The following is a 27,947-nucleotide window of genomic DNA, read 5'->3' as shown; positions in this document are numbered from 1 at the left end:
TCCCTTGTGGACTTGGGACCCCTGGCTTCATGTCTTAAACCAACAGTCTCAAACTTGAGTCTTAAACTGAACAGTGATTTAAATTGGAATGGCAAATTGGTGTCGTTGTTAATCCAGCTTTGTTCTTTTTAGGCATCTGGATAAAGTAAAGCCTCTCTTTTCTCTAGAGCCTAGGTGTCAAACTCAGATCCTGGAGGGCCGCTGTCCTGCATGTTTTCCAAGTCTCCCTGTTGCAACACACCTGATTCAAATGAACAGATTCAATGTCAGGCTTCCTCAGAGCTTGCAGATGATCTGATCATAGAGCACTGTTGAGTTGAGTTGAGGATTAATTGTACATGTTTGAAGCTCATTGCTGAAAACCTGAAGAGAGTAGCACTGGACTGTGGAGATGCAAACTTTTTTCATCATTTGAGTTTTTGTGAGGTTTTTTTGTGGGGGGGGGGGGGTGTTTAAAACAGCACTCTGGGACACACATGGGCGTTGAATATAACTTCCCAGCTCTATACTTATAAGTGACTTTGTTTGCATCAATGTTTGGTTATCCAGCTCAATTGCAGACTGCAAAGGACCTGATGAGCACCACATATTGACCAATTCTGTAAAAGATTGTTTGGCTCATTTCTAGCACAACATCTGGCAATTACTCACCTAATTAAGCCTACACTCTGAAAATTCATATTCCTGGATGCCACAATTGAAGAAAAACCCACCACCTGCCCACAGCAGGCTTTACTTTATCCAGAGCAGCCCCCGAAGCCTGCTAGCATGTGAGCTAGCTGGCGGCTAGCGCTTCTCATCACGGCATGAAAAACCCCACGACGCACATGGAAATAATAGGTAGAGTTTTCACAATCTTGTAGCATCATTTCATGTAATTGCCAAGTGTTATTATTCAATGAAGTTTGGCAAGCTTGTTAATAATACTGTTCATTCATTCATTCATTCATTCATCTTCCTAACCGCTTGATCCTCACTAGGGTCGCGGGGGGTGCTGGAGCCTATCCCAGCTGTCTCCGGGCAGTAGGCGGGGGACACCCTGAATCGGTTGCCAACCAATCGCAGGGCACACAGAGACGAACAACCATTCGCACTCACACTCACACCTAGGGACAATTTAGAGTGTTCAATCAGCCTGCTATGCATATTTTTGGAATGTGGGAGGAAACCGGAGCACCCGGAGAAAACCCACGCAGGCCCGGGGAGAACATGCAAACTCCACACAGGGAGGCCGGAGCTGGAATCGAACCCGGTACCTCTGCACTGTGAAGCTCACGTGCTAACCACTGGACTACCGGGCCGCCCCTAATAATACCGTTATGTGTCAAATTTAGAAAAAAAAAATACCCTTTCTAGGACTTGAAAACATTGCCTTTAGAATGAATATCGCTTTCATAATGCAGCAATTTAACAGATGATTCATATTTCAATGATTTAGTTTGGACAAAAAAGTGTTTCAAAAATCCATACTAATTAGAAATTGACAAGTGTCTCGGAAAGGATTACGTATGACTTTAGAGCTTACGCTGTAGTGTTTTCGCTGCATTTGAGTTGGGCATTGAAATGATAACGAACAAACAAATGGTTTTTGTCTTTCAAAAACAAGCTTCTTGAACCCTCAAATTGAGGTCAACAGCACTGTGGGATGAGCTGGGTTCCCGTAAAAGCATCCACAAAATAGTGCTTGGGAGGCCCAAACCTTTGCGGAATGGTGGTATGTTAACAATGAAAACATGATTAAAAGTGGTTACTTGCATTCTCACGCCATTCTTGAACATTGAGTAACGAATCAAGAGGAAACCCAGTTAAGTCTTGGCGACTTATTAACAAGAGCGGGCTTCTCCCAGCACACACTACCTTCAGGGAGCCGCCAGGACACAACAAGCCGCTCTTTATTTCTGTTCCATTTGTGTCATGTGTTTGGGGTTGTGCGTACATGCTTTAGATATCCCAAACACTAGCACACGAGGCTGTGTTACCACATCGCCTCTGATTGTTAACAGGCCTTGGATGTTTTCAATGATTGTTGTTTTTTTTCTTCCCTTCTTTCATTTAACACAACTATGTCAGCAGCAGCAAGCCGCAAGGCTTTCAAAAAGATCCAGTGAGGCCTCATAAAGTCACGCGACAAAGTCGACAGCCATAAATAGCTTGTCACACACTATCGGCTCTTTAAATCTCCTGCGCGCTGGCTGTGTTTGTTCCCTTCTTTTGCTTGAGAATTTTACAAGATCTTAGTCTGTGGTTTCAGACATGTCCCTACGTGAACATCCATCCATGGCTGGTGTTTTGGCCAAGAGTACCCTGCAGAGGCAGCCCTGGTGATCTCATGCAGACACACAACAAAGCATGTGGCTAGACATTGTGTCTTCAATCGTGTATAATCACTATATGCATGCACAAAGTCCATATAATTACATTATTTAAACACAGCTGTACTTGTAATTCCAGTGGAAGAGTTACCACTGTGAATGTGTTGAGAACAATAGCATAATATAGTATACTGTACAACTACTGAAATAGTTTATAGGGAATAGTACTTGATAGTGGATGTGTATGTCATTTACCAGATTTCCCAAACTGTGGGAGGATGACTATAGGTATGATATTGGGGTAGAGTTGAAAATCAATTTCATTATCAATTCATTGTTTTGTTATTGATTCATCAGTTACCTGCTGCACTGCCTGATTACTACATCACCCGCTCGGGGGCTGTGTGGCGCAGACTAGTGATGGGAATTCTGGCTCCTTTTAGAGAGCCGGCTCTTTTGGATCGGCTCCATAAAAATAGCCGGCTCTTTCGGCTCCCAAATGGCTCCTCAGTTTTTTTTTGTTGCTTAATTTAATACCAAAAATAACGTAATATGTGTAAAATGAAGTACTAATGCAACAAATAGACATTATATCAAATATTTATTATTTATATGGCTTTATTTATATTCTTCTGAACATACTCAACATGGAGTGCTACAAAAATAAAAACAAAGTCCAAAGACCCATCTCAAAACAAGGTCGTCAAAAAGTTCCAATCTCTGAATGTGTATATTTATAAGCTTTTAACTATTTACAGTAAAACAACATAAGTAAGCTTTGAATACCACACAGCAAATTATAAATTAAAATTTGTAAAACAAAAAGAAAAAAAGCAGCATCCAGGTAAAGGTTTTAGCTTGTCTTTAGCGAAGATTGGCATGAAGAAAAACCAAGTGCCTCAGCTTTGAGGGGTTGATCCTCTTTATCCTCTCTGTTAATATTTGCCCTGTTTTGGAGAAGATTCTCTCTGAGGGGACAGATGTTGCGACAACACACAGCCAACACAAAATGGATGAAAATCCCTTGGAATCATTTTACCCAGTTCCTCATCAATTGTGTTCTGTTTTGCTGGTTGTTACGCTTTTTGCATAAAGTGGCTCATCGAGCTCTGGGTTGTACATCTAGGCAGTTGTAACATTGCAGTAGCAGCAACAGTTGCAGACAAACTAGCACCTTCATTAATAGCTGGTTCCCTTGCTTGTCTTTTCTCTTCAAATTGGACTGATGGGTGGATATTTCTGATGTGCCTGTGCAGGTTATTTGTGGAGCCTGATCTATGGGATATTTTAACCTTGCACAGTCTACACACTGCCTTTGAACTATCAATTAAATTGAAATGAGTCCATATTTCACTGTGTTTCCTATCCATTTTCTCACCTTTCCGCTTTCCACCGTGTTGTTTTATTTTCACTAACTAGCTCTCTCGTCTCCTCGTTGGTCTTGTTCGCGTGCTGCTCAGTGTGCTGCTGTGTGTGTCTCTTCTCTAATCCCTCCCCCTTCTCTAAACTGCAGCGCGTGTGTGTGTGTGTGCGTGTGTGCGTGCGTAACCCTCCCCTTCCGGCTCCCCAATGAGGAGGCTCCCCATCGTTCACTTCAAAGAGCCGGCTCTCGGAGCCGGCTCGTTCGCGAACGACACATCACTAGCGCAGACAGTGGATGCTATGGGTCCCAGAGCTCTGCTCGCATGGCATTGCGTCTTTAAATCAATAAATATGCTGAATTTAGATGATGTAAACTTCTGGTTAATCTTTGGATACAGATTAACCAATCACAATCAAGTCCTGGTGCTTTCAGTTTGTCGTGTCTGCAGAGACACATAAGACCGCAAAGGTATGGATGGCTGCACTGTTTTACAAAGCCAAGTGCTGGTTTTCGATCAAAAATACATATTTATGCTCTTGCATGCCAAACCACATTGCTGTTAGGATAATCTTAGTGTATCAAGTGACAATAGTCAAAGTTATTTTGAAAATACAGTTATTCCCCAATCCAACAAAGAGGTTACGTTCCAGACCACCCCAGCAAGAAGGGAAATCTGTGATATAAAAATAACCTCGTGAACTACTGTACTCCCAAGGCATGTTCTGATGGCATTTATAGCACTTGAATTTCTAAGTGTTTAAATATACAAATCCAGTCAAACCTCGGTTTTCGAACATCTCGATTCTCGAGCAATTCGGTTTTCGACCAAAAATTTTGAGTTTTATATGCCTCGGATGACGAACGCATTTCAGTTCTCGAACAAACTGAGCGCACTAGAATGCACCATTTGACTCCTCTTGCCTTCCTTACACGAGGAAGTGACGCTTCCTTGTGTTGCTTTTCATTGTGAGCAGACGTGTTCAGTAAACAATTTTATTTTAAAAAGAGCATGATTTCGGTTTTTGAACAGCCTTCTGGAACGTATTATAGACGAAAACCGAGCTTTGACTGTATCAACAAGTATTTAGTGAGAGAAAGAGAAATGGATAACATTTTAAACATAGACTGTCTCCGAGTAAGTTTCATGCCACTATATACTGTATACGGGTAGTGATCAACAAGAGTCCCCCGCCTACTGCCCTAAGACAGTTGGGACAGGCTCCAGGACAACCCTTGTGAGGATAAAGTGGATCTGAAATAGGATGGATGGATGAATATATTGAAAATGACGATCAAGAAAAAAAACATTCAGGTGGTACCACCGCACAACGGTACACTTACATTACGGAATGTCCTTCCATACTTATTTATCATGTCCTTGTTTATGATGATACTAGTGCAGCGTGTACTACCGGAGACAAATTCCTTCTATGTTCTACATACTTGGCCAATAAAGATGATTCTGATTCTGATTATGAAATTATCTGGTCGAAACCCTTTTTTTTTTTTCAAAGAACGTACATTGTGTACATGGTGATGTTGTGTAATGTGCAATGTTAACATCCATGCTCTTCCAGCGGGGTGCTGTATTTGCTTATGATGGATGGTGGTCCTCCGAAGCAGTAGCTTTTATGCAGTTACATAATAATAATTTGTTGTTCATAAAGCGTAGTGAACTAATAATACTCTCGGAGTGAATGCATTCCTAGCGACCATCTGTCTTATGTGCTTGCAATTGTGGCACAAATTTAATGTAATACTCTAGCCTCTGCCAACAGCATACATTATGCCGGGGTCAGGGTTTACCTACCGATTTTTTATATTGACTGCAATTTCTGTTGATACTGATCAGGTGTCTATCGCAATATATAAATATTGAATAATAACCGAACCCTCCATATGAGGCAAAATTTTAAACTTGTAAAGGATATTTCAAAAGACTGTCCTTTTATTAATGAGTACATAACACTAACATTTGCACTTACAATAAAATATCGGTCAAGGAAGGCCGATAAGGATCAAGTGATGATGAAGATATGGCTGGAGAGACAGTGTGTCTGCCTTAAAAAAAAAAAGGTCTGAATTAATATTAAAAATGTGATTTTGAACCTGTGCCAAAGGTCTTGAATGTGACCCAGGCACAATAAACAAGATCATATTTTCTACGGATATCATTTTAAAGAATGTGGCTTTCTTTTTGAATTGGAGATAGGGCACTGTACAAACACGCCCGAAACAAATTGACAAAGGAAATTAACATCGCAAAGAGAACCTCTGCAGAGAGCTTAACAAAACAGTTTTCTGCTAACAATTCTGCATCTGTTTGAAATGACCTGAAATGCAGTAAAAACGACCCCAGTAGTGAACAATAAGGGACTGGCTGATGATATAAACATGTTTTTCGACAGATTCGAGAAGAACACATCCACTTCTCAAACCTGCCCAGACCGACCAGAAACTACCTTATTCACACCCTAGATGCCATTCCCTGCCCTGGTGATCCACAAACAGGACGTGAGATAGCTCTTCAAGCAGCATAAGATCAAGAAGGCTGTGGGGCCTTCACACCGATCTTCAACAGATCCCTGGAACTGTGTGAGGTCCCATCCTGCTTCAAAGAGTCCACCATCACCCAAGTTTCTAAAATAACCCGGTAAATTCGCAAACCAACAACAATAGGCCTGTCGTTCGGACCTCTGTTGTCATTAAGTCCTCCCAGCCTAGTGCTGCACCGCCTGAAGAACATCACTGGACTCCTGCTGGACCCCTTGCAGTTTGTCGACCGGAGCAAACAGGTCAGTGTACGACACAGTCAATTGGGCCGCACTACATCCTGGAGCACAGGGATTTACCCAAGGATCTTGTTTGTGGACGTCAGCTGTGCCTTCAATCCCATCATTCCGGAGCTCCTCACCTCCAAGCTTCTCCAGCTCAGTGTTTGACCTATGATCCGGGTCCTTAGCTTCCTGTCATTTAGGACATAACAGGCGAGGCTCATCAACATGCACGATCAGCACTGGGCCCCGGCGATGATGTCTTTGCTGTTCTTCTCCGTCTTCACTCAACACAACCAGTCGTCAAACTCATATAAGTTCGCGGATGACACCACAGTCATTGGCCTCATTAAAGACGGCAACGAGTCAGCGTACTGACATGAAGTGAAGGAGCTGGCGTTCTGGTGCCCCCAAAGCAACCTGCAGCTGAACACGCTCAAGCTGGTACCTGCTAAAGGCACACTAAAGGCACGCCTCTAGCAGGTACCAGTACCTGTATAAAGTTTATGTGCATTATTGCAAAACAACTTCGGTTTGGGTTTCCAAGAACCCCCGAAAATGAATTCTACAAAGAGACACGTCAACGAATCCATGGTTCTCAAATGGAGGAAGCAGGAGAACGAGCTTCACCAAGTCAAAAAGACGAAGCTGAGTTTCCGTGGAAAGAAGGCGAGGTGGCCCGAGTTGGAAGACCAACTGGAGCGGTGGATTCTTGATCAAAGAGCAGCTGGCAGAAGCATCTCCACGGTCACCATTCGACTAAGGGCGAAAACGTTAGCCGAGGAATTGAAAATTTAACATTTTCAAGGAGGTCCGTCTTGGTGCTTTCGCTTTATGAAACGGCACCATCTAACCGTGAGAGTGAAGACGACCATGGCTCAGCAACTTCCAGCGGACTACAAAGAAAAGCTGTCCGTTTTCCGCACCCCTTGCAGTAAGAAGATTGTCGACAAATGCATCTAGCCTAACCACATAACCAACATGGACGAGGTCCCGCTGACTTTCGACATCCCGGTGAACCACACTGTGGAGAAGAAGGGGACCAGCACGGTTACGATACGCACAACAGGGCACGAGAAGTCTGCTTTTACTGTCATTCTTGGTTGTCATGCCAACGGACAGAAACTGCCACCTATGGTGATTTTTGAGCGAAAGAAGGTGCCGAAAGAAAAGTTTCCAGCCGGCGTCATCGTCAAAGCAAACCAAAAGGGCTGGATGGACGAGGAGAAGATGAGAGAGTGGCTAAGTGAGGTGTATGTTAAGAGACCGGATGGTTTTTTCCATGCCTCGCCGTCACTCTTGATTTGCGACTCCATGCGTGCCCATCTCACAGCAGCGGTGAAAAACCAGGTCAAGCAAATGAACTCCGAGCTTGCCGTCATTCCCGGAGGCTTGATTAAGAACTCCAACCGCTGGACATCGGCATCAACCGGGCGTTTAAAGTGAAGTTGCGAGCGGCATGGGAAAAATGGATAATCGATGGCAAACACAGCTTTACGAAGAGTGGGAGGCAGCGCCGGTCTAGTTACGCCACAATCTGTGAATGGATTGTGGCTGCTTGGGCGAACGTGTCTGCTAGTACTGTTGTTCGAGCTTTTGGCAAAGCCGGCATAATTTCTGTGGAGCCACTTTACAACGAGAGTGACTCTGACAACAAGAGGGAACCCGGCGGTTTGGATGGATTACCGGTACTTGCAAAATTTTTCAATTCGGATACAAAAGGACTTTGATGGCTTTCTGAGTGATGATTGAGCGAAAAACGTGAGTACCTTGTAAATAAAATACACCCGAACTCAGTTATGCTTTCGGTGCCTTTTTAAAAACGTGTTTTAGCGGGTATCCGTATGTCTTGGCATGCTACCGTATGCTTCAAGCTAACGTGTTAGCGTGCGCGTATGTTTAAGCTGGCGTATGTTTTACCACTGTAAAACTGCGCCCAATAATAAAGTGTGTTTTGTCTATGTGTAAAATACAGAAATGGCACCCATTAATGAGACTGTGCCCAACCATACGGTGCGCCGAATGGTCGTGAAAATACGGTACTCCCTTCAGGTAAGTGCTATCAAACAATGAGCACCAAAAGAGCAGACATTCATACAGCTTCTTCTCTCTCGCCATTAACTCGCTTACCAGCAACCAAAATCTATAGTGGTTCATTTCATTTTTTGCACACCTCTGTGGAAGAGTATTACCACACTGATTTTTGTCGCTCCAGCTCTGTATACTTGAACAATTGTCGTTGATTAATATTTCACAGCACCAGGCACTTAAAAGCGCTCAAGGCCTTTCTGTATAATTGCACACCAAAATTAATGCTACTAGTGTCTTAAAAATTGTGCAACGAGTATGTGTACCAACTGCACAACCAACATGGTCTTGTATTGCACCACAGATCACTTTATTCGATAACTGCACACTGTAGAACAGCTGTCATTGGGTGGCAATACTGCACGAACGTATAATGACAATAAAAAGCAATTCAATGGTACCTTTACATTACAGAAACTCTTTCAATACTTCTATGTCATGTCTTTGCTTGTCATTATTGCTTGTTACTGCAATACCAGTGAAGCCTACACTACCGGAAACAAATTCCTTGTGTGTTCTACATACTTGGCCAAGAAAGATGATTCTGATTTCTATTGTTCATTTCTTTGCATAACCGCAAAAAGAAATACATTTGTGATGACAGCGGGCAGGTGGGGATCAGCAGGTGACGGCTTGCACATGGCTGGCGTGACGAGGCATGTGATTTGAACTCAGAGTGTCCTCCATTATGCCACAATCGGGGTAATAACAAGTCTTTTTGAGCACAGCCGTTTGCTGAGACAGAGTGAAGAAAAAAGAGGCATTTGCCTGTGACATCCACACTACAGAACACAGGACCGAAGAAACCTCTCAACCCCTTTGATTTGAATTACCACATTAGTTAAGTAGGCCCTTAAAAGTAGGGATAATGATTTGATGGGTAACAACAACAGAAATGTGATCAACAAATTTGCACTACAGTGGAACTCCTCGAGAACGACACCTACATGGGCAAAAATACCCCCTGATGTGAACAAAATCTTCATGCATGAACACAATTCCCATTCTCCTGCCCCGCATACGACAAAAACCCCCCTGTTGCGTCATACGAAATCATTTTCTCTGCTCCAGCCTCGTGAGGACATTCACTACAACAAAGTCTTATACAACACCGACCTCGACTGCTTCGTTCGAAAAAAAAGCAACAGCAACCACCACACTGGTTTACATAGTGAACGATGTTTATTTCGGTCACAACTGCGAGTTTCCTGGACACAACATACTCATAGCTGCTCTGCCATTGGCTTACCGAGCATCATCCTGGCCTCCGATTGTGTAGATACTGAAGCTAGATCCGTAGCATCCGATTAGCTGCTCAGAGTAAATTGCTTATGGCTCGACGGACATTCAAATAAACGAACGTTTCCTCGAATGCTTTACTTGTTGTCATGCTAAAAACACACACGGGACGCTTCGTAGTCCTCGGTGGCCATAGTTAGCTCTCGAAGGCTAAAAACCTTACGCTAACTGGAGCACTAATGAGAGAGAAGCGGGGGGAGACGAGGATTTAAAAAAAATATATATATACATATATATACACACACACACACATATACATACACACACACACACAATTTTATTTATTTATTTTTATATATTATTTTTATATTTATTTATTTATTTTTATATTTATTTTACTGGTGATTATGGTAAGTGTACCTTTGAGATGCAGGTTATATGCTTTGGTATGTGCTGCTGTTTTGATTAGCAAGGTTTTTTTGCACAGGGTTGAAATGGGATTCGCAGTGAGCTTTACACATTTAATTCACTGCCTCTGACAACTGTGCTTGTCTATTACGTTTTGTCAACAGGGATAGGTGGGGGAACGTCTGATGATACTGCACTGTAAATTTCATACCTGGAAACAATTTTACTCATGCACAGCCACTTATTTAGATTTGAGATTTACAGTTTGTGAGTCCAGTCGGAGAAACGGCTACTTTTTTTTTCTACTCCATCCATCCATCCATCATCTACCGCTTATCCGGGGCCGGGTCGCGGGGGCAACAGCTTTAGCAGGGAAGCCTAGACTTCCCTCTCCCTAGCTACTTCTTCCAGCTCTCCCCGGGGGATCCCGAGTCGTTCCCAGGCAAGCTGGGTGACATAGTCTCACTAGCGTGTCCTGGGTCTTCCTCGGGGTCTCCTCCCGGTGGGACATGACCGGAACACCTCACCGGGGAGGCGCTCAGGAGGCATCCGAATCAGATGCCCAAGCCACCTCATCTGGCTCCTCTCGATGTGGAGGAGAAGCGGCTCGACTCTGAGCCCCTCCCGGATGACTGAGCTTCTCACCTTATCTCTAAGGGAGAGCCCGGACACCCTGCGGAGAAAACTCATTTCAGCCGCTTGTATCCGGGATCTCGTTCTTTCGGTCACGACCCATAGCTCGTGACCATAGGTGAGGGTTGGGACGTAGATCGACCGGTAAATTGAGAGCTTCGCCCTTTGGCTCAGCTCCTTCTTCACCACGACAGACCGATACAACGTCCGCATCACAGCAGACGCTGCACCGATCCGCCTGTCGATCTCCCGCTCCCTCCTGCCCCCACTCGTGAACAAGACCCCAAGATACTTGAACTCCTCCACTTGGGGCAAGATCTCCTCCCCGACCCGGAGGGGGCACTCCACCCTTTTCCGACTGAGGACCATGGTTTCAGATTTGGAGGTGCTGATTTTCATCCCAACCGCTTCACACTCGGCTGCGAAACGCTCCAGTGAGAGTTGGAGAGCCCCGTTTGAAGGAGCCAACAGCACCACATCATCTGCAAAAAGCAGGGATGCAATACTGAGGCCCCCAAAACGGACCCCCTCAACGCTTCGGCTGCGCCTAGAAATTCTGTCCATAAAGGTTATGAACAGAATCGGCGACAAAGGGCAGCCTTGACGGAGTCCTACCTCCACTGGAAAAGATTCCGACTTACTGCCGGCAATGCGAACCAAACTCTGACATCGGTGGTATAGTGACCGAACAGCCCGTATCAGGGGGTTCGGTACCCCATACCCACGAAGCACCCCCCACAGAACTCCCCGAGGGACACGGTCAAACGCCTTCTCCAAGTCCACAAAACACATGTAGACTGGTTGGGCGAATTCCCACATACCCTCGAGGACCCTGCTAAGGGTGTAGAGCTGGTCCACTGTTCCACGGCCGGGACGAAAACCACACTGCTCCTCCTCAATCTGAGGCTCGACTTCCTGACGGACCCTCCTCTCCAGCACCCCTGAATAGACCTTACCAGGGAGGCTGAGGAGTGTGATCCCTCTGTAGTTGGAACACACCCTCCGGTCCCCCTTTTTAAAAAGAGGGACTACCACCCCGGACTGCCAATCCAGAGGCACTCTCCCTGTTGTCCACGCGATGTTGCAGAGGCGTGTCAACCAGGACAGCCCCACAACATCCAGAGCCTTGAGGAACTCCGGGCGGATCTCATCCACCCCTGGGGCCTTGCCACCAAGGAGCTTTTTAACCACATCGGTGACTTCAACCACAGAGATAGGAGAGCCCACCTCAGAGTCCCAAGGCTCTGCTTCCCCCAAGGAAGGCGTGTTGGTGGAGTTGAGGAGGTCTTCGAAGTACTCTGCCCACCGGTTCACAACGTCCCGAGTCGAAGTCAGCAGCGCCCCATCCCCACTGTACACAGTGTTAGTGGTGCACTGCTTCCCCCTCCTGAGACGTCGGATGGTGGACCAGAATTTCCTCGAAGCCGTCCGGAAGTCGGCTTCCATGGCCTCACCGAACTCTTCCCACGCTCGGGTTTTTGCCTCGGCGACCACCGAAGCCGCGGCCCGCTTGGCCAATCGATACCCGTCAGCTGCCTCTGGGGTCCCACAGGCCATAAAGGCTCGATAGGACTCCTTCTTCAGCTTGACGGCATCCCTTACTGCTGGTGTCCACCAGCGAGTACGGGGGTTGCCGCCACGACAGGCACCAACCACCTTACGGCCACAACTCAGATTGGCCGCCTCAACAATAGAGGCACGGAACATGGTCCACTCGGGCTCAATGTCCCCCGCCTCCCCCAGAACATGGGAACAGCTCTGTCGGAGGTGGGAGTTGAAACTCCTTCTGACAGGGGATTCCGCCAGACGCTCCCAACAAACCCTCACAATACGTTTGGGTCTGCCAGGACGGACCGGCATCTTCCCCCACCATCGGAGCCTACTCACCACCAGGTGGTGATCAGTTGACAGCTCCGCCCCTCTCTTCACCCGAGTGTCCAGAACATGCAGCCGCAAATCCGATGATACAACTACAAAGTCGATCATCGAACTGCGGCCTAGGGTGTCCTGGTGCCAAGTGCACATATGGACACCCTTATGCTTGAACAAGGTGTTCGTTATGGACAATCCGTGACGAGCACAGAAGTCCAATAACAAAACACCACTCGGGTTCTGATCGGGGGGGCCGTTCCTCCCAATCACGCCCCTCCAGGTCTCACTGTCATTGCCCATGTGAGCATTGAAGTCCCCCAGCAGAACAAGGGAGTCCCCAGCAGGAGTACTCTCCAGCACACCCTCCAGGGACTCCAAAAAGGGTGGGCATGCTGAGCTGCTGTTTGGTGCATATGCACAAACAACAGTCAGGACCCGTCCACCCACCCGAAGGCGGAGGGAGGCAACCCTCTCGTCTACCGGTGTGAACCCCATTGTACAGGCACTGAGCCGGGGGGCAATGAGTATGCCCACACCTGCTAGGCGCCTCTCACCGTGAGCAACTCCAGAGTGGAAGAGAGTCCAACCCCTCTCGAGAGAACTGGTACCAGAACCCAGGCCGTGTGTGGAGGCAAGTCTGACTATATCCAGTCGGAAATTCTCTGCCTCACACACCAGCTCGGGCTCCTTCCCTGCCAGAGAGGTGACATTCCATGTCCCGAGAGCTAGTTTCTGCAGCCGAGGATCGGACCGCCAGGGTCCCCGCCTTTGGCTGCCGCCCAGCTCACATTGCACCCGACCCCTTTGGCCCCTCTCATGGGTGGTGAGCCCATGGGAAGGGGGACCCACGTTGCCTCTTCGGGCTGTGCCCGGCCGGGCCCCATGGGTGTAGGCCCGGCCACCAGGCGCTTGCCAACGAGCCCCACCTCCAGGCCTGGCTCCAGAGGGGGGCCCCGGTGACCCGCGTCCGGGCAAGGGAAACTTCGATCCATTTATCTTAATTTTCATCAGGGGTCTTTGAGCCGTGCTTTGTCTGGCCCCTCACCTAGAACCTGTTTGCCATGGGTGACCCTACCAGGGGCATAAAAGCCCCAGACAACTTAGCTCCTAGGATCATTGGGACACACAAACCCCTCCACCACAGTAAGGTGACGACTCACGGAGGGGCCAGCCTTAATTTTTTTTCTATTTTTAAACATTTATTTTCCGATGGGCAGTCCAAAAGTAATGAACTCTTTTCAATTGACCTGATTTATAGTTCGTATTTTTCCAGAAATTTCAACAGTGCATGGTTAAAATACTCACTTTAATCAAAAGAAAAATATGTATCCACGACCTGCCAGCCATTTTGGAAATTACATCATCATTGGATGTTTGCCAAAGCTGAGCTGTGATTGAATTCCTTGTTTTGCAAGGGGAACCACCAATAAACATTTTCAAAAGATTCAATCTCAGGTCTCATTTCCTGTCACTTTTATGGCACTCAATAAGTTCCACACAAGCTTTGATATGGGCTTGCTTGTTGGCATCTGTAAGTTGTCTTGGAACCTACCTGGCAAGAACCTTTGGGAGGTCTCGCCCCCCCCCCCCCCACAATATCTGCAGCCTTTCCATGGCTTATTCAAAGAAGTTAACCAAGGTCATCAGTTGTAATTCTGTGATTTTCTCTGAACAATTCCTCAACCATAGCACTGTTTCCACAATGAAGCACAAGATGGCCTTTCATCTGTCCCATATTTTGCTTAAAATTGGATCTTCTTCAACTTTGATCCTGGGTATCCACTATTTGACAGTGTTGTAGCCTATTGCAGCATCCCCATAAACGTTTTCTAGTCTTTTGAAAATGTTTATTGTTGGTTCGTCTTCCAAAACAAGGAATTCAATCGCAACTTTTTTGCTTCTAATGGACATCTAATTACGACTTCATTTCCAAAATGACAATCAGGAAGTGGATTCATCCAAACGATTTAAAGTCTCCATTATCCCGCTTTTCCTCACTACCCACTGTTGAAATTTTTGGAAAAAATATGAACTATCAGTCTGGTATACAGTATTGAATAGGGCTCATTGTTTTTTGATCGCCCCTTATAAATTAATAAACAAAAACAATTACTTCAGGGAACACAAAGTGGGGGCACAAGCTGCCACAATCTAAATGAGTATTCAACATTGTTGAAATTTCTGGGGAAAAAAATGAACTATGAGTTCAAGGTAAGATAAAAGACTCACTTTTGACTGCCTATTATATTTTTATTTTTTTGGTGAGGGGGGGGGTGGTTTTTACCTCTACTACAGCGGAATCCCGCATACTCGCTGTTTGGCACTCACACATTCACAGACTGCACACTTTTTTCAAATCACAAAATAAAAACCATACTTACAAAATACTTGATACCGAGAGTTCAAAAAGTGAAACACGACCGAGGTCAATAGCAAAAGCAGTCTATGAACAAGGAAGCAGCAAGGCAAAGGCAATACGCCAGCAACATGTGCATAGCAGAGGGGTCCTTAAATACATTGTGTAACTAATCATAGATTAGCAGCAGGTGTGCACAGAAGTCCGCTAATGCCATCTGCTGGCCAGACTGAAACAGAACCGTGACAGAACACGTCTGCTCACAATTGAAAGCGACGTGCAAGGAAGGTGAGAGCAGTCAAATGGTGCATTTAAGTGCACTCAGTTTGTTCGAGAACCGAATTTCGGTCGTAATCCGAGGCATAAAAAAACGCGAAAATTTTGGTTGAAAACCGATTTGGTCGAGAACAGACGTCCACCAATGACAGCACGAGGGGATTTATCCAGTGAGCTGATGGGCTGCGAATCTTCGTGCCCCGCCCAGCACCTTCCCTCGTCACGCCGTTGACTCTCTGATCATTCGCCTGCCTCTCTCTGGCATACTGTCTCTTTGTTGTGTTTGCTATGTGTGTGGTGAAGGGAGAGAAAGAGAAACAGAGAGATTGAGAGAGAGAGAGAGAGAGAGAGAGAGAGAGAGAGAGAGAGAGAGAGAACAATCAAGAAAGAGAAAGAAAGCAATGAGAAAGAGAGAGAGGGGCTGATTGGGCTTGTCCGAAAGGAGTAGCACATCTCACTCTACCTCCTCCTCTTCAATACCGATTAATTGTCTTATCATAAACACATTGGCTGCACGGGGATAGCTGGCCCGGACCTAGCTGGAGACTAACGGTGGCTACACCGCCAGAGCATCAAGTGAGAGCTGCCTTCTACACCACCAACACAAGTCTCTTTGACTCTCTCAGGAGGCAATGCTGATGAATGTTAATGACTGTATAAGGTGTTACAATTAAAGATTTAAGTATATACGTGAACCGTTGTAGTGTTTGTCTCAAATATGTATAATCACTGTTTATATATTTTTAAAAGGCTGATTCCCACATAGTCTTACACAAAAATTCCTTGGGGGGAAGCAAACCCTCATTCTTAGTTTGACAAACAGTCAAGCACAAATACAAAATGAGAACATCATATTTTTATAATTTTACAATTTCATTTTCGGGCTCGAGGTCGCCTAAGTCGGGCATCAGTTTCCAAACTATCATGTCGATTTTGGGTGTGAGTGCGAGCACTAATGTTAATAAATATTAGCCTCACCTGAATGTCACAGGACCAGCCAAACAATGACAAAAGAATGTGACTTGCCATAACTCGCATCCAGGCTGGAACTGGCCTGATCGCTTGATGTGTTGCACCACCTGAAGTTTATGCCGGTCAGGTGACGTGTGTGGGTGTTGTTTTTACAACTTATTTCATTATAAAATGTTGAAAATCGCTTACTCTCTTTGACAAAGCAATGTTTATGGTTGAACAAACGTTTTTGAGTCTCCTGAAAAGTAATGATTTTGGCGGTACAAGTATTCCACAAAATATAGATGAGATGAAATTAACATGTCTTGAAATAATAATAATAATAATGTTTAATATTTTTTTATTTTATCCACTTAAATTGATCCTCTGTGCTCTTTTTACACCTGCTGTGCACATTCCTTCACTCCATTCATTTGCGCATTGTACGCTCTGTACCCCTGTGAATTTTGGCCATGGAGTCTACACACTTCCCGATTTCATCGGCGGGCAGGCCAACATATATAATTATAAATTTTGTTAAGAACTGTTTTAAATCACAACATCTATAGAATGGGGAGTATAGAGTGTAGATATTTTTTCAAGCGGCTGCCTTGATCACCTACTAATATGAGATACTTGCATTTATTTTGGCCACTAAGAATACATGCTTCTCTACTTCATCCCCTGGTAGTCCAAGATATATAATTATAAATTGTGTTAAGTGTTGTTTTAAATCACAATATCCACACACTTCAGGGTGGCGATTGTGGATAATTGTTTGAAGCATCCGCATTGATCTCCCGTACGTAGGTACATTTTGGGCACAAGCACTACACCCTTCAATATTTTAGGCACAGGTAGGATGAAATTTCTAATTATGACTTTTGTTCAGTACTGCTTTAAATCAGGGCCAGTGGTGATATTAGGCCACCACCCAAAAAGGCTTTTTTTTCTGCGTGGCTCTCGACGAAGGAGGACACTGTTTTGCTCTGCTCCTGTCCTCCCCTCACCCTTCCCTGCTCGCCGCTCAGTCTATGTGCTGTCTTTGTCTGACTATCCTAGCCTCCTGCCGTATTTTCATCCTAAAAACAAACCATGGAATTGGTTGGCTCTCGATCTCATCGACAAAATTTTCTCGACAAGAAGAGCAGGCAGTGAAGAGCCTATTTGCCCCTCGGGGACATTTGCTGCTAGGTACACCCTAGATCCCTGGAGGAAGTGGAGAATGGTGTGCCTGTCAATACTGTCTGTTGAGGATGTGGAAGACATCTACATTATCGGCCTTCTGATAACAGGTATGCTGCTGTTTGGTGTTAACAGTTTCCTGATCTAACGCAAAATTCAACCGACGGGAGCGGCTTTATTGGAAGTGAAGAAGCTGCCGGTCTTTATGGATGGCATGGTGCGGACGTCCAACACTCAGACCCAAGCGGTGACTGAGCTCAACCGCAAAATGGATGCGGTTTTAGGAGCGTCATTGCAAGATGGACAACAACTTGGAGAAGTTGGAATCCGCGCTCAGAAAAGAAATCGCGGATTTGGCTGATCGACGCTATTGAAGAGACACAGGCCACGGACTCAAGGCTGTCTGGAATTATTGGCAGCCTGTTCCCAAAACATCTGCTATCTGGACCTTTCCCCTGGAAGAAAGTACGCATGGAAGCTAATGCCCTACCATCACCCCCTCCTTTTCATCCATAGACTGATCAGCCAAGACTGTCTCCATGAGAAGACCTTGACGAAGCAGCTGCAGCCTGACACGCACACACAACCAGACAATTGCACGCACATACACCCCCTTGTATCATAGCCTTTATTGTTCCTATTTTTTTCCTCCCCCCGCCCGCCATCCATCCGCCCCCTCATTACATGTTATGTCTTGTGACTTGTTGGAACTGTCATATGCTTGTTTACGTGCTGGGGTCTTTATTCTCCTGGACTCAATTATCCTCAGAAGAGGATAGTTCGAGCATGTTTTTTTTCCCCTCTCCCTCCCGAGTGGTTTCCTTTTTGAACTAAGATCTCGGGCGCTGTGCACACACCGAGTACCGACAGGCCCTTTGCACCGCATCCCATGTTCACCATTGTTTTTCATGTTTCTCGTGCAAAGCATTCCTGTTAAGTGATATTTTTTTTGCACGAATGTGTAATGACAATAAAGCAATTCAATTCCATTCAATAATGTTGGACCCTCATAAGACAGCAGTGATTATAGACAGAGTTGAATGATGCAAGTGTCAAAACGAAGCAGGTGAAAGGCTGTAGGAACAAGCAGCATTGGAATGTCATGACACTTTTGAGAAGGTGATATTTTAATTTAAATTTGATTTTTATTTTGGGGGGCACGGGGGCGAGTGTATGACCAAGAACTCACCTTTGAAATAACTCTTGACTCGCAGGTATCCGACACTGAGGCGAAGGACAGACAGTTTGTCCAGACAGGAACGAACATCCTCGGAAAAGGGTAGCAGGTCTGTCAGACGGTCCAGCTCCCCGTTCAGCCGGTCCCGGTGGCGCTTGGACGGGTTGGATTTGATGACTTCATTCCCATCCTTTACTTTTTTTCTGAGGAGCGAGACAACAAAATTACATGGTTTGTTGATGGAGCCCGTGAGTTTGACATTTTGTGTCTAACTGAGACCTGGGAGCAACCTAATTACTATGGTAATCTCAATTAAGCTACTGCACCGGGCTTTATTTACCATGTTGTAACTCACATTACTGGGAGAGGAGGCGGCCTCGCGATGATTCTGCACGATTATTGGAAATTTGTGCCCGTAAATGTGCCTGCTTTTGTGTCTTTTGAAGCTACAGTTATACAGCTCTCTGGATCAACTCCCACACTGATTGCCACTATTTACCGACCACCAAAACCAAGCAAGGATTTTATCATTGACATCACTATATTCCTCACTCTTCTGTAAACACTATCACCAAATGTGATTCTCTTAGGAGACTTTACTATCTACATGGACAATATCAATAACTCACTCACCAAAGACAGTTTTGGTTTTCAACAGTTTGTCAACTTTCCCACACACAGCAAAGTACATATTCTGGACTTATTCTGCTGTTTGTTATCACAAACAAACTGTAAAACCGATCTCCCATACACAGATCATCTATTGCTTTCATTCAATGTTAACCTATCCTTTTTCAAATCCAACCCACAACGCATTATACATTTCCGTAAAATCAAGGATATTAACCCGGACAATTTAGTAACACTTATCAACAACATTCCCAGCACTGATTGTCTTTCTACAACAGATTAGTTTTTGACATACTACAGTTCAAACCTCCATAACATTCTCAATACCCTGGCCCCACTCAAAACCCGAACTGTCTCCTTGAACCAAACAGCACCCTGGTTTACCCCTGCCCTCAGACAACTTAAATCAAATTTCTTAAATTGAAAGATTATGAATAGCGAGTCCGGTTTTTCTGTTTCAAGAAATGTACACAACCCACTTACATCCATTACAAGGACTCAATTTACAAAGCCAAATCAATCTACTACTCTGGTTTAATCAGTTCCAATGAAGGTAACCCCAAAACACTCTATTCACTCATTTCTAAATTCACTAAACCTGACACTGACACTCTTCCGTCACATCTCTATTCCACCAATTTCTGTAACACTCTGGCCTAATTTTTTACATCCAAAATCCAATTTATCCACCAGCAACTCACCCCCTCACCTGCTCCCGACCCTCCTTCTCCTTTCTCCCCGGATCCTACGCCCCTGTTCTCTGCATTTACCTACACATCTGTCCACCAAATCTCCATCTTAATTCAGAAGTCCAAAACCTCTACTCGTCAACTTGACCCTCTACCGACTGTTCTAGTCAAAGCCTCTCTCCACTCTCATCACTAACATTATTCAAACTTCCCTCTCTACTGGCAATGTACCCTCCCATCTCAAAACTGCTGCTGTCACTTCCATACTTAAGAAACCTGGCTCTGATCCCTCCTGAACAACTTCTGTCCCATATCAAACCTCCCCTTCATTTCCAAACTTCTACAAAAAACAGTGGATGCTCAACTTCACAACCATCTCTCCTCCAATAACCTCTATGAACAATTTCAATCTGGCTTCCGTCCCCTCCATAGTACTGAAACTGCCCCCCTCAAAATATCTAATGACCTTCTTCTCTCTGCTGACTCCGGTTCACTTGCCATTCTCCTCCTGCTTGACCTTCGTGCATCCTTTGACACCATCTCTCACTCCATCCTCCTCGATAGACTCTTCTCCATTGGTATCACCAGCACCCGTCTCTCCTGGTTCCGCTCCTATCTCTCTGACCGCACCCAGTTTATCCAGCTCAAATGTTTAGGTCTCACCCCTTTCCCCTTACTTCAGGTGTTCCTCAGGGTTCTGTCCTTGGCCCCTTGCTGTTTCTAATCTACCTTCTCTTTAGGAAACATCACATTCACTGCTACGCTGATGACACCTAGCTCTACATCTCTACCAAACCAAACACCATACTACCATCTTCCTCCCTAACCAACTGTCTGCAGGAATTAAAATCATGGTTCACCTCAAACTTCCTCAAACTGAACAGCAATAAAACTTCTCCTCATTAGCACCAAATCCACGCTAAATAAAATAAACAATTTCTCCATTCCCTTTGACAGCTCCTATATCACCCCCTCCCCTCAGGTCAAGAGACTGGGCATCATCCTTGATAGCACCCTCTCCTTCACCTCACATATCAACAACATCACTTGTTCTGCATATTATCATCTTAGAAACATTCACTGGCTCCGCTCTTCCCTCACCCCTCACTCCACTGCTATACTTGTTCATACCCTCGTCACCTCCCGACTTGACTACTGCAACTCCCTCCTGCTCGGTCTCCCTCAAAAAACCCTCCATAAGCTTCAGCTGGTCCAAAATTCAGCCGCTCGCATTATCACGCTCACACCATCCATAAAGCATATTACACCTGTCCTCTAACATCTCCACTGGCTCCCCATTATACACCGCATTCAATATACAGTCCTGCTCCTTACATTCAAAGCCATCCATAACCTTGCCCTTCTATACCTGTCTAACCTCATCCATATTCCTCCACCTGTCCGCTCTCTTCGCTCTTCCTCCTTTCTCCTCCTCACTGTCCCCCCTGCTCGCCTCGTCACCATGGGAGACATAGCCTTTAGTCGCTCTGCTCCCCAACTCTGGAACATACTCCTCGTTGACCTTCGTAAAACAGACGCATTAACACATTTCAAATCCAGTCTCAAAACACATCTGTTTAGACAAGCTTATTCACTCTAACCATAAATCCATTGTCTCTATTTTGTTTTATTTGATGTTGCTTTTAACATTGTATTTGTGTTTTTCAACTGCTTTTTGTAAGGTGTCCTTGAGTTCTTAGAAAGGCGCTCACAAATAAAGTTATTATTATTATTATTATTATTATTATTATTATAGGACAATTTTGGGCCAGTTAACTTTCCAAATTGATTATATGCAGCAAAAATTATGAGTGCTGTAAACTTGAAAGTTTCCAAGTGTAGTTGAACTTTGTTTTTTAAAAAGCACACATTATTCTGAAACAATTACATTTTATTTGATGTAGTCAAGTCAAGTCAACAGTATTTATAGAGCACTTTCAAACAGCCATCGCTGCATACCAAGTGCTGTACATGGAGCAATTAAATATGCACAATAAACAGTAAGACAAATCGGTAATAAAGGCGGTAGAAAGCACCAAACAGTAAAATCAAGAACAAATCAAAGTAATGCTGAGTCGAATGCCAAAGAATACAAGTGAGTTTTGAGGAGGGCTTTGAAGATGGGCAGCGAGGAGGCTTGCCGAATGTTCAGTGGGACGTCATTGCAGAGAGAGGGACCAGCAACAGAAAAGGCTCGATAGCCTCTGAGCCTCAGTTTAGTTCTTGGTACTTCTAACAAAGTCTGGTCCACAGACCTGAGGCGGCAGGTGTGTAGGGGCGGATGAGCTCAGAGAGGTAAGGTGGCGCGAGATTATTCAGAGATTTGAAAACAAAGAGGAGGATCTTGAAAATAACTCTAAAATGAATGGGGAGCCAGTGAAGGGATGCCAGAGTAGGAGTTAAGTGCTCCCTCTTACGAGTACCAGTCAAGAGGCGAACAGCGGCATTCTGGACCAGCTGAAGGCACTTAATGGAGGACTGGCTGACTCCAAAGTAAAGGGCATTGCAGTAATCGAGCCGGGATGTGACAAAGGCATGAATTATTGTCTCAAAGTGTTCATGTGAGAGGAGAGGTTTTATTTTGGCTAGCTGTCTAAGGTGAAAGAAGCTGGATTTAACAACGGCACCAATTTGCCGATCGAGTTTGAAATCACTGTCCAGTTTAAGGCCCAAGTTTGAGACCGTTGATTTCAGATAAGGAGACAGGGGGCCCAAGTCTACAGGATGGAATGTACAAGGGCCACTGGGACCAAACAATATCACCTCTGTCTTCTTTTCATTGAATTTCAAGAAATTTTGTGCCATCCAGGTTTTGATTTCTTCCAGACAGGATAGGAGTGGCCTTAATGAGAAGGCGTCTTTCTGCTCAGTGGGACATAGATCTGGCAGTCATCTGCAGATGAGGGAGTCCACAAATTCGCCTCTCTGTGGTTACTGCTCACTCATCAATAGTTAAATTACACAACGAAAGACTATAAGTACATTTTAAGTAAGTCATCTATGTCAGAAAAAAAATATATATACTGTATGTTCACAAGACCTTAAGATTGAGCCCTTGCTGTGCAAAAGTGGCTTAATAAAGGCTACTTAAAATAATACCACTCCATGACTTTCCAGGGAAGAAGGCAAGGAAGAAGGGGTGGGCTGTGCATTGGCTCATTTGCATGAGACAGGAAAGCACCGAAACCCACAATTGCTCTGAACAGGGTTGTTTAGAGAGTGTGATACATGTACTGTGACTATACTGTATGTGATGTCTCCTCCTATGATATATGTGTGTGATTATATGTCTCCTTCAAATGACAATATTTTGACATGGAGAAAAAACCCAAGCATGTCATTTTTCAGCTGCTAGGAAATCAGATTGTGAATGAGTACTTAGCATGTTCTCTGCTCCATAACAATAACAGTGTGGCGACGATAAGTGACGCTCATGCTAATCCTTTATCACGGTGAAATGGCCGGGCAGTGAACGTGATAAGTCAACTCCCCAAACCAAAATAAGAATGAACTGTGGTTCTTTTAAGTTGGAATGGCTGTCGGAGTATGCGCAAATAGAAGAACAAGCAGTGCAACTGGGTGAGATATTTTCTTTTTCGAGTGAGAAAGGTCTGCTCTGCAAAACATGCAGCAAAGCTTAAGCTGTAAGCAAATTTTCTGATGGAAAAATATGGACTGAATGGAAGCTGGACGACCTCAAGCGACACATTCAGCAGAAAAGTCATTTGAATTATGTTGGAATTACACAAAGACTCAAGATGGGAAAGGGGATTGGTACAATATTGCGGGAGAGCGCCATCAACCGAGAGAAAAAGAACTGGCTGTCACACAACCCTGAGCAAGTTAAACTTCTAATTGACTGTATTTTACTTGCCATTAAAATAAATGCACCAAATATTGCATTGATGTTGATTTGATTCCTCAATGTGTTATAATATTGTGTTAATTTTCAATGTTAAAAAACGCTTTTCGTAACAGTACAACACTTAATTGTTAAAATACGTTTTTTTCACATTTTCAAGTAGTGGTGTGCCGTGGGATTTTTTCAATGAAAGAACATTTCTATATGTGAGACCTAGGGTCAATTTAGTGTGTTCAATCAGCCTGCCATGCATGTTTTTGGAACGTGTGAGGAAACCGGAGTACCCGGAGAGAACCCACGCAGGCCCGGGGAGAACATGCAGACTCCACACAGGGAGGCCGGAGCTGGAATTGAACTTCTGCATTGCTTCTGCAGCCGAGGAGAAGCAATGCAGAGGTGACCGAAAGAACAAGATCCCGGGTACAAGCGGCCGAAATGAGTTTTCTCCACAGGGTGTCCGGGCTCTCCCTTAGAGATAAGGTGAGAAGCTCGGTCATCCAGGAGGGGCTCGGAGTCGAGCCGCTTCTCCTCCACATCGATAGGAGCCAGATGAGGTGGCTTGGGCATCTGATTCGGATGCCTCGTGAGCGCCTCCCCGGTGAGGTGTTCCGGTCATGTCCCACCGGGAAGACCCAGGACACGCTGGAGAGACTATGTCACCCAGCTTGCCTGGGAACGACTCAGGATCCCCCGGGGAGAGCTGGAAGAAGTAGCTAGGGAGAGGGAAGTCTGGGCTTCCCTGCTAAAGCTGTTGCCCCCGCGACCCGGCCCCGGATAAGCGGTAGATGATGGATGGACCTCTGCATTGCGAAGTTGACGTGCTAACCACTGGACTACCGGGCCGCCTAGTTTGCTAGTTTGCTGCATAATAAAGACAATTCTTTCTTGCTATGATGACTAAGTGAGAAGAGTTTCCTACTGAAAACTTCCATCTTGGCTCAACTTCCTTTGGTTTAATTTCAAAATAATACTGGGAGGAACTGTCAAAACGAAGCTGCATCGAACATATTAGCCTAAATGAGACATGTCAACAAACAACAAGTGACACAAATGAAGGTCTCTTTTTTAGTTTAGTTCTCTTTACTGTAAGGTACCACCATGCAGTAGAAAAGGGGAGGTAGGGGTAGCATAACTGATTGATTATGTAATTAATAAATAATTTATGTGCTCCGCTATACCTGTAATTCACAGTGAACAACTAAACAATTTTGTGAGGTTCAACACAGATTTGTCTCTGCGGTTTTGTTCATGAACATAAAGTATCTGAATGAGGTGGCGCTTCCATGCGGTTAAATGTGAAAGCATTTAACTATAGGATATTAATCTTGAATGTAAGGGATGAACTGCCCATGAAACTAAATAGTTTTTCCATTCTAAAGAGGACTGGTCTCATGCAGGAAAAAAAAGGAGTCGAGACAAAACAAAGCATTCACTGAGGAACATTTTCAACCTGATTTGGATCACATTCTATTTAAAGGAAGTCAAACTGAAAAAAATATTTCCAGTTATAGGTTCTATTCAGCTCCACAAGTCTAAGCACAACATTCTGATTTGTGTTGTATTCTGTTCCACTTGTCCATGTACGAGACATGAACAGATAGACAGATAGCGAACAACGAAAAAAGACCAAGGATCCACAATGTTGAGATGGACCTTTAGTTTCTTTTTCTTTAGATTTTTGTAAAACTGTACAGAGAAATGGAAACACAAAAAGGGGGATGTTTCACACAGTTCAAATTAAATGTCTCTGTGTCCTCACTGTACATTGTAATGTTAACTTGTCAAAACGCAATATAAGCTTGGAACAGAAATAACCAAAATATGCACGGTTAGCATTGAAAATAGCCGCAACTAGCATGTAGTAGCCCATATGCTAATATGGATAAACCAAGCGCTAATGTAGCATAGCAAAAACGGACGGAAAATCGTTCTTAATATTGCACATTTCCAATGCTAGAACTGAAGCAACGGTTTGGTAGACATCATGAAAGTGCAGTCTAAACAGGGTTTAACTTACAGACGATGCTTTCCAAGGCATATACTCAAGAAGAAAACGAGAAACAATGACAACAGCTAGCACAAAACCATAAGGTCTTCACTGGACTCGGTACTTCCGGTGTTATGTTGCCAAAATTAAAGTGCCGTAGAATCTAACCAAAAACGGAACATGACAAGGTACTTCCGGTTTGTTTTGCCCAAATTGAAGTCCCCTAGAATCTAACCATAAACGGAACATGACACTCCCTGTCTGGTATATATTTTATACCACTATTGTCAATTAACAAGAAGTAAAAATATGAAGATTCAGTTTTCAGCTGCCATGAGTAGAACAGTTTCAGAAACAGGTCTCAAGAATGTCTTTGGAGATCCAGATCGGGTGACCTTCAGCTCGATCTTCCTAACCATACAATCCTGGTCGGGAAAAGTCTGTCACGACTGCAAGTGGCCATTCGTTTCTTTTGGTTTGATTGTCTTTGAGCAACACTAGGTCACCTTCCTTGACGTTAGGTCTGAGGGCGCACCAACGTGCGCATCAGCGGCGTCAACAGCGCGGGGATCGAAGGATGGGGGAGCGCAACGTCGTCTTCGGCTACGAAGGACTGGAATAAGCATAAGCAAGTAAGCAATAAGCAAGGTCTGACATCCTGCCACTTACTGCGAGTCTGTCGCGTGGGAAGGTACTCGCGTCTCCATCTGTTCCAGAAGACATTAGCAAGATGTTGGACTTGTCTCCATTGTTGGCGATGGAGGTCCTTCTTGTCAAAGGCTCCAGGAGGAGCAGGTAGATGGTGCACCTTCTGTGTCAGCAACGATGCAGGGGTCAATAGGAAAGGAGACTCTGGATCGGAAGATATCGGTGCGAGGGGTCTGGCATTGATGATTGCAGTTACCTCAGCCATCAAGGTTGACAATACCTCGTGTGTGAGGCGTGACTGGGGATTTTCCTGTAGCATGGAGTCAAGGATCCGTCTGGAGACTCTGATCATGCGTTCCCACGTTCCTCCCATGTGGGAGGAGTGTGGAGGGTTAAAGATCCACGTGCATCCTTGTTCCCCCAAGTACTTGTTGACATTAGGTTCTTCGGGGTCTGCGACCAACATGTGTAGTGCCTTGCAAGCGCCTTTAAAATTTGTCCCGCAATCCGACTGAATCTGTTTCACTGGTCCTCTCATTGCCAAAAACCGTCGCAAGCCGTTGATGAAAGAGGATGTGTCCATCGCCTTAATGAGCTCAATGTGTACAGCGCGTGTGCTCATGCAGGTGAAGAGGACCGTCCATTGTTTGCTATTTGCCTGGCCACCACGTGTACGTCTCGTGGTTACAGCCCAGGCCCCGAACACATAAAGTCCCACGTACGTAAAAGGTGGTTCCGAGCTCAAACTGTCGGGGCGAGGGGAGATTTGCCAGCTTCTGAATACACATCTTCCCGCGAAGCTTATTGCAGGTCACGCATTTGTGGAGGATGTTGTTGATGCACCGTTTGGCTCCCACGATCCAGCATCCCGCTGCTCGGATGGATCCCTCAGTGAAGACTCGGCCCTGGTGCTTGACTTTCTCCTGGTAGTGCCTCACAAGGAGCATCGCAATGTGACTGTGAGTTGGAACGATGATTGGAAACTGTTCGTTTGTGTCGAGAGCTGCGTGCTTGAGTCTTCCTCCTATCTGTAGAAGACCGTCCTTATCCACGTAGGGGTCCAGTTTTCATAGGGAACTGTTCTCGGGGATGTTCTTTGCAGCGGCTAAGCAGTCAAACTCTTTCTTGTAGTGATTTCTTGTAATGATCAGAGTCTTAGCCTTTGACAGTTCTTCAACCGAGCAAGGTCCAGGACCTTTGGCCTTGCAGTCGAGTATGATTGCAGCCTTTTTCCTCATCACAAGGTTGGACAATGATGCTATAGCTCTCACAAGGGACTTCCATGACGAGAACCGTTTAAAACGATACGATCCCAGCTGTGGAGGAGAGTTTGTGATAGCTGTCGCATGGGAACGAACCTCGTTGTCAGAGTCTGGGTCAACTAGTTCGTAGGATTCTTCTTCATGACTGAGAATTCCATCCTGCATGAACAGAAAGGTGGGTCCTGTGAGCCATGTTGTGTGCTTGAGTTCAGCAGCAGGGACTGATCGTGTGCCA

General features: G+C 45.1%; 2 protein-coding genes and 2 long non-coding RNA genes across 4 annotated transcripts in view; 1 reads left to right on the top strand and 3 right to left on the bottom strand.

The window, feature by feature from the left end:
• LOC127612135 (uncharacterized) overlaps positions 1-18,638 on the bottom strand; it is a 44,284-nt gene extending 25,646 nt beyond the window's left edge. The window contains exons 1-2 of the long non-coding RNA XR_007965593.1: positions 16,300-18,638; positions 12,923-15,607 (exon numbers count right to left, since the gene is read on the bottom strand). This is a non-coding gene — a long non-coding RNA (uncharacterized LOC127612135). The remainder of the gene's footprint in view (positions 1-12,922; positions 15,608-16,299) is intronic.
• LOC127612042 (aryl hydrocarbon receptor-like) overlaps positions 1-27,947 on the bottom strand; it is a 146,200-nt gene that overhangs the window by 87,373 nt on the left and 30,880 nt on the right. The window contains exon 2 of the mRNA XM_052083004.1: positions 18,647-18,837. Coding sequence (XP_051938964.1) covers positions 18,647-18,837 — 191 coding nt within the window. The remainder of the gene's footprint in view (positions 1-18,646; positions 18,838-27,947) is intronic.
• Positions 21,720-23,034, top strand: LOC127612152 (uncharacterized). The gene is made up of 2 exons (XR_007965611.1): positions 21,720-21,853; positions 22,858-23,034. It is a non-coding gene; the product is annotated as an uncharacterized LOC127612152 (long non-coding RNA).
• Positions 25,456-27,072, bottom strand: LOC127612109 (uncharacterized). Its single transcript, XM_052083092.1, has one exon. It carries the CDS (start codon positions 27,070-27,072, stop codon positions 26,320-26,322), a length of 753 nt encoding a protein of 250 aa, XP_051939052.1. The 3' UTR covers positions 25,456-26,319.

This window comes from Hippocampus zosterae, chromosome 12 (genome assembly GCF_025434085.1).
Source record: "Hippocampus zosterae strain Florida chromosome 12, ASM2543408v3, whole genome shotgun sequence".
Taxonomy (NCBI): Eukaryota; Metazoa; Chordata; class Actinopteri; order Syngnathiformes; family Syngnathidae; genus Hippocampus; species Hippocampus zosterae.
Note: the sequence above shows the minus strand (reverse complement) of the source record. Positions and strands in the feature narration are given on the sequence as shown.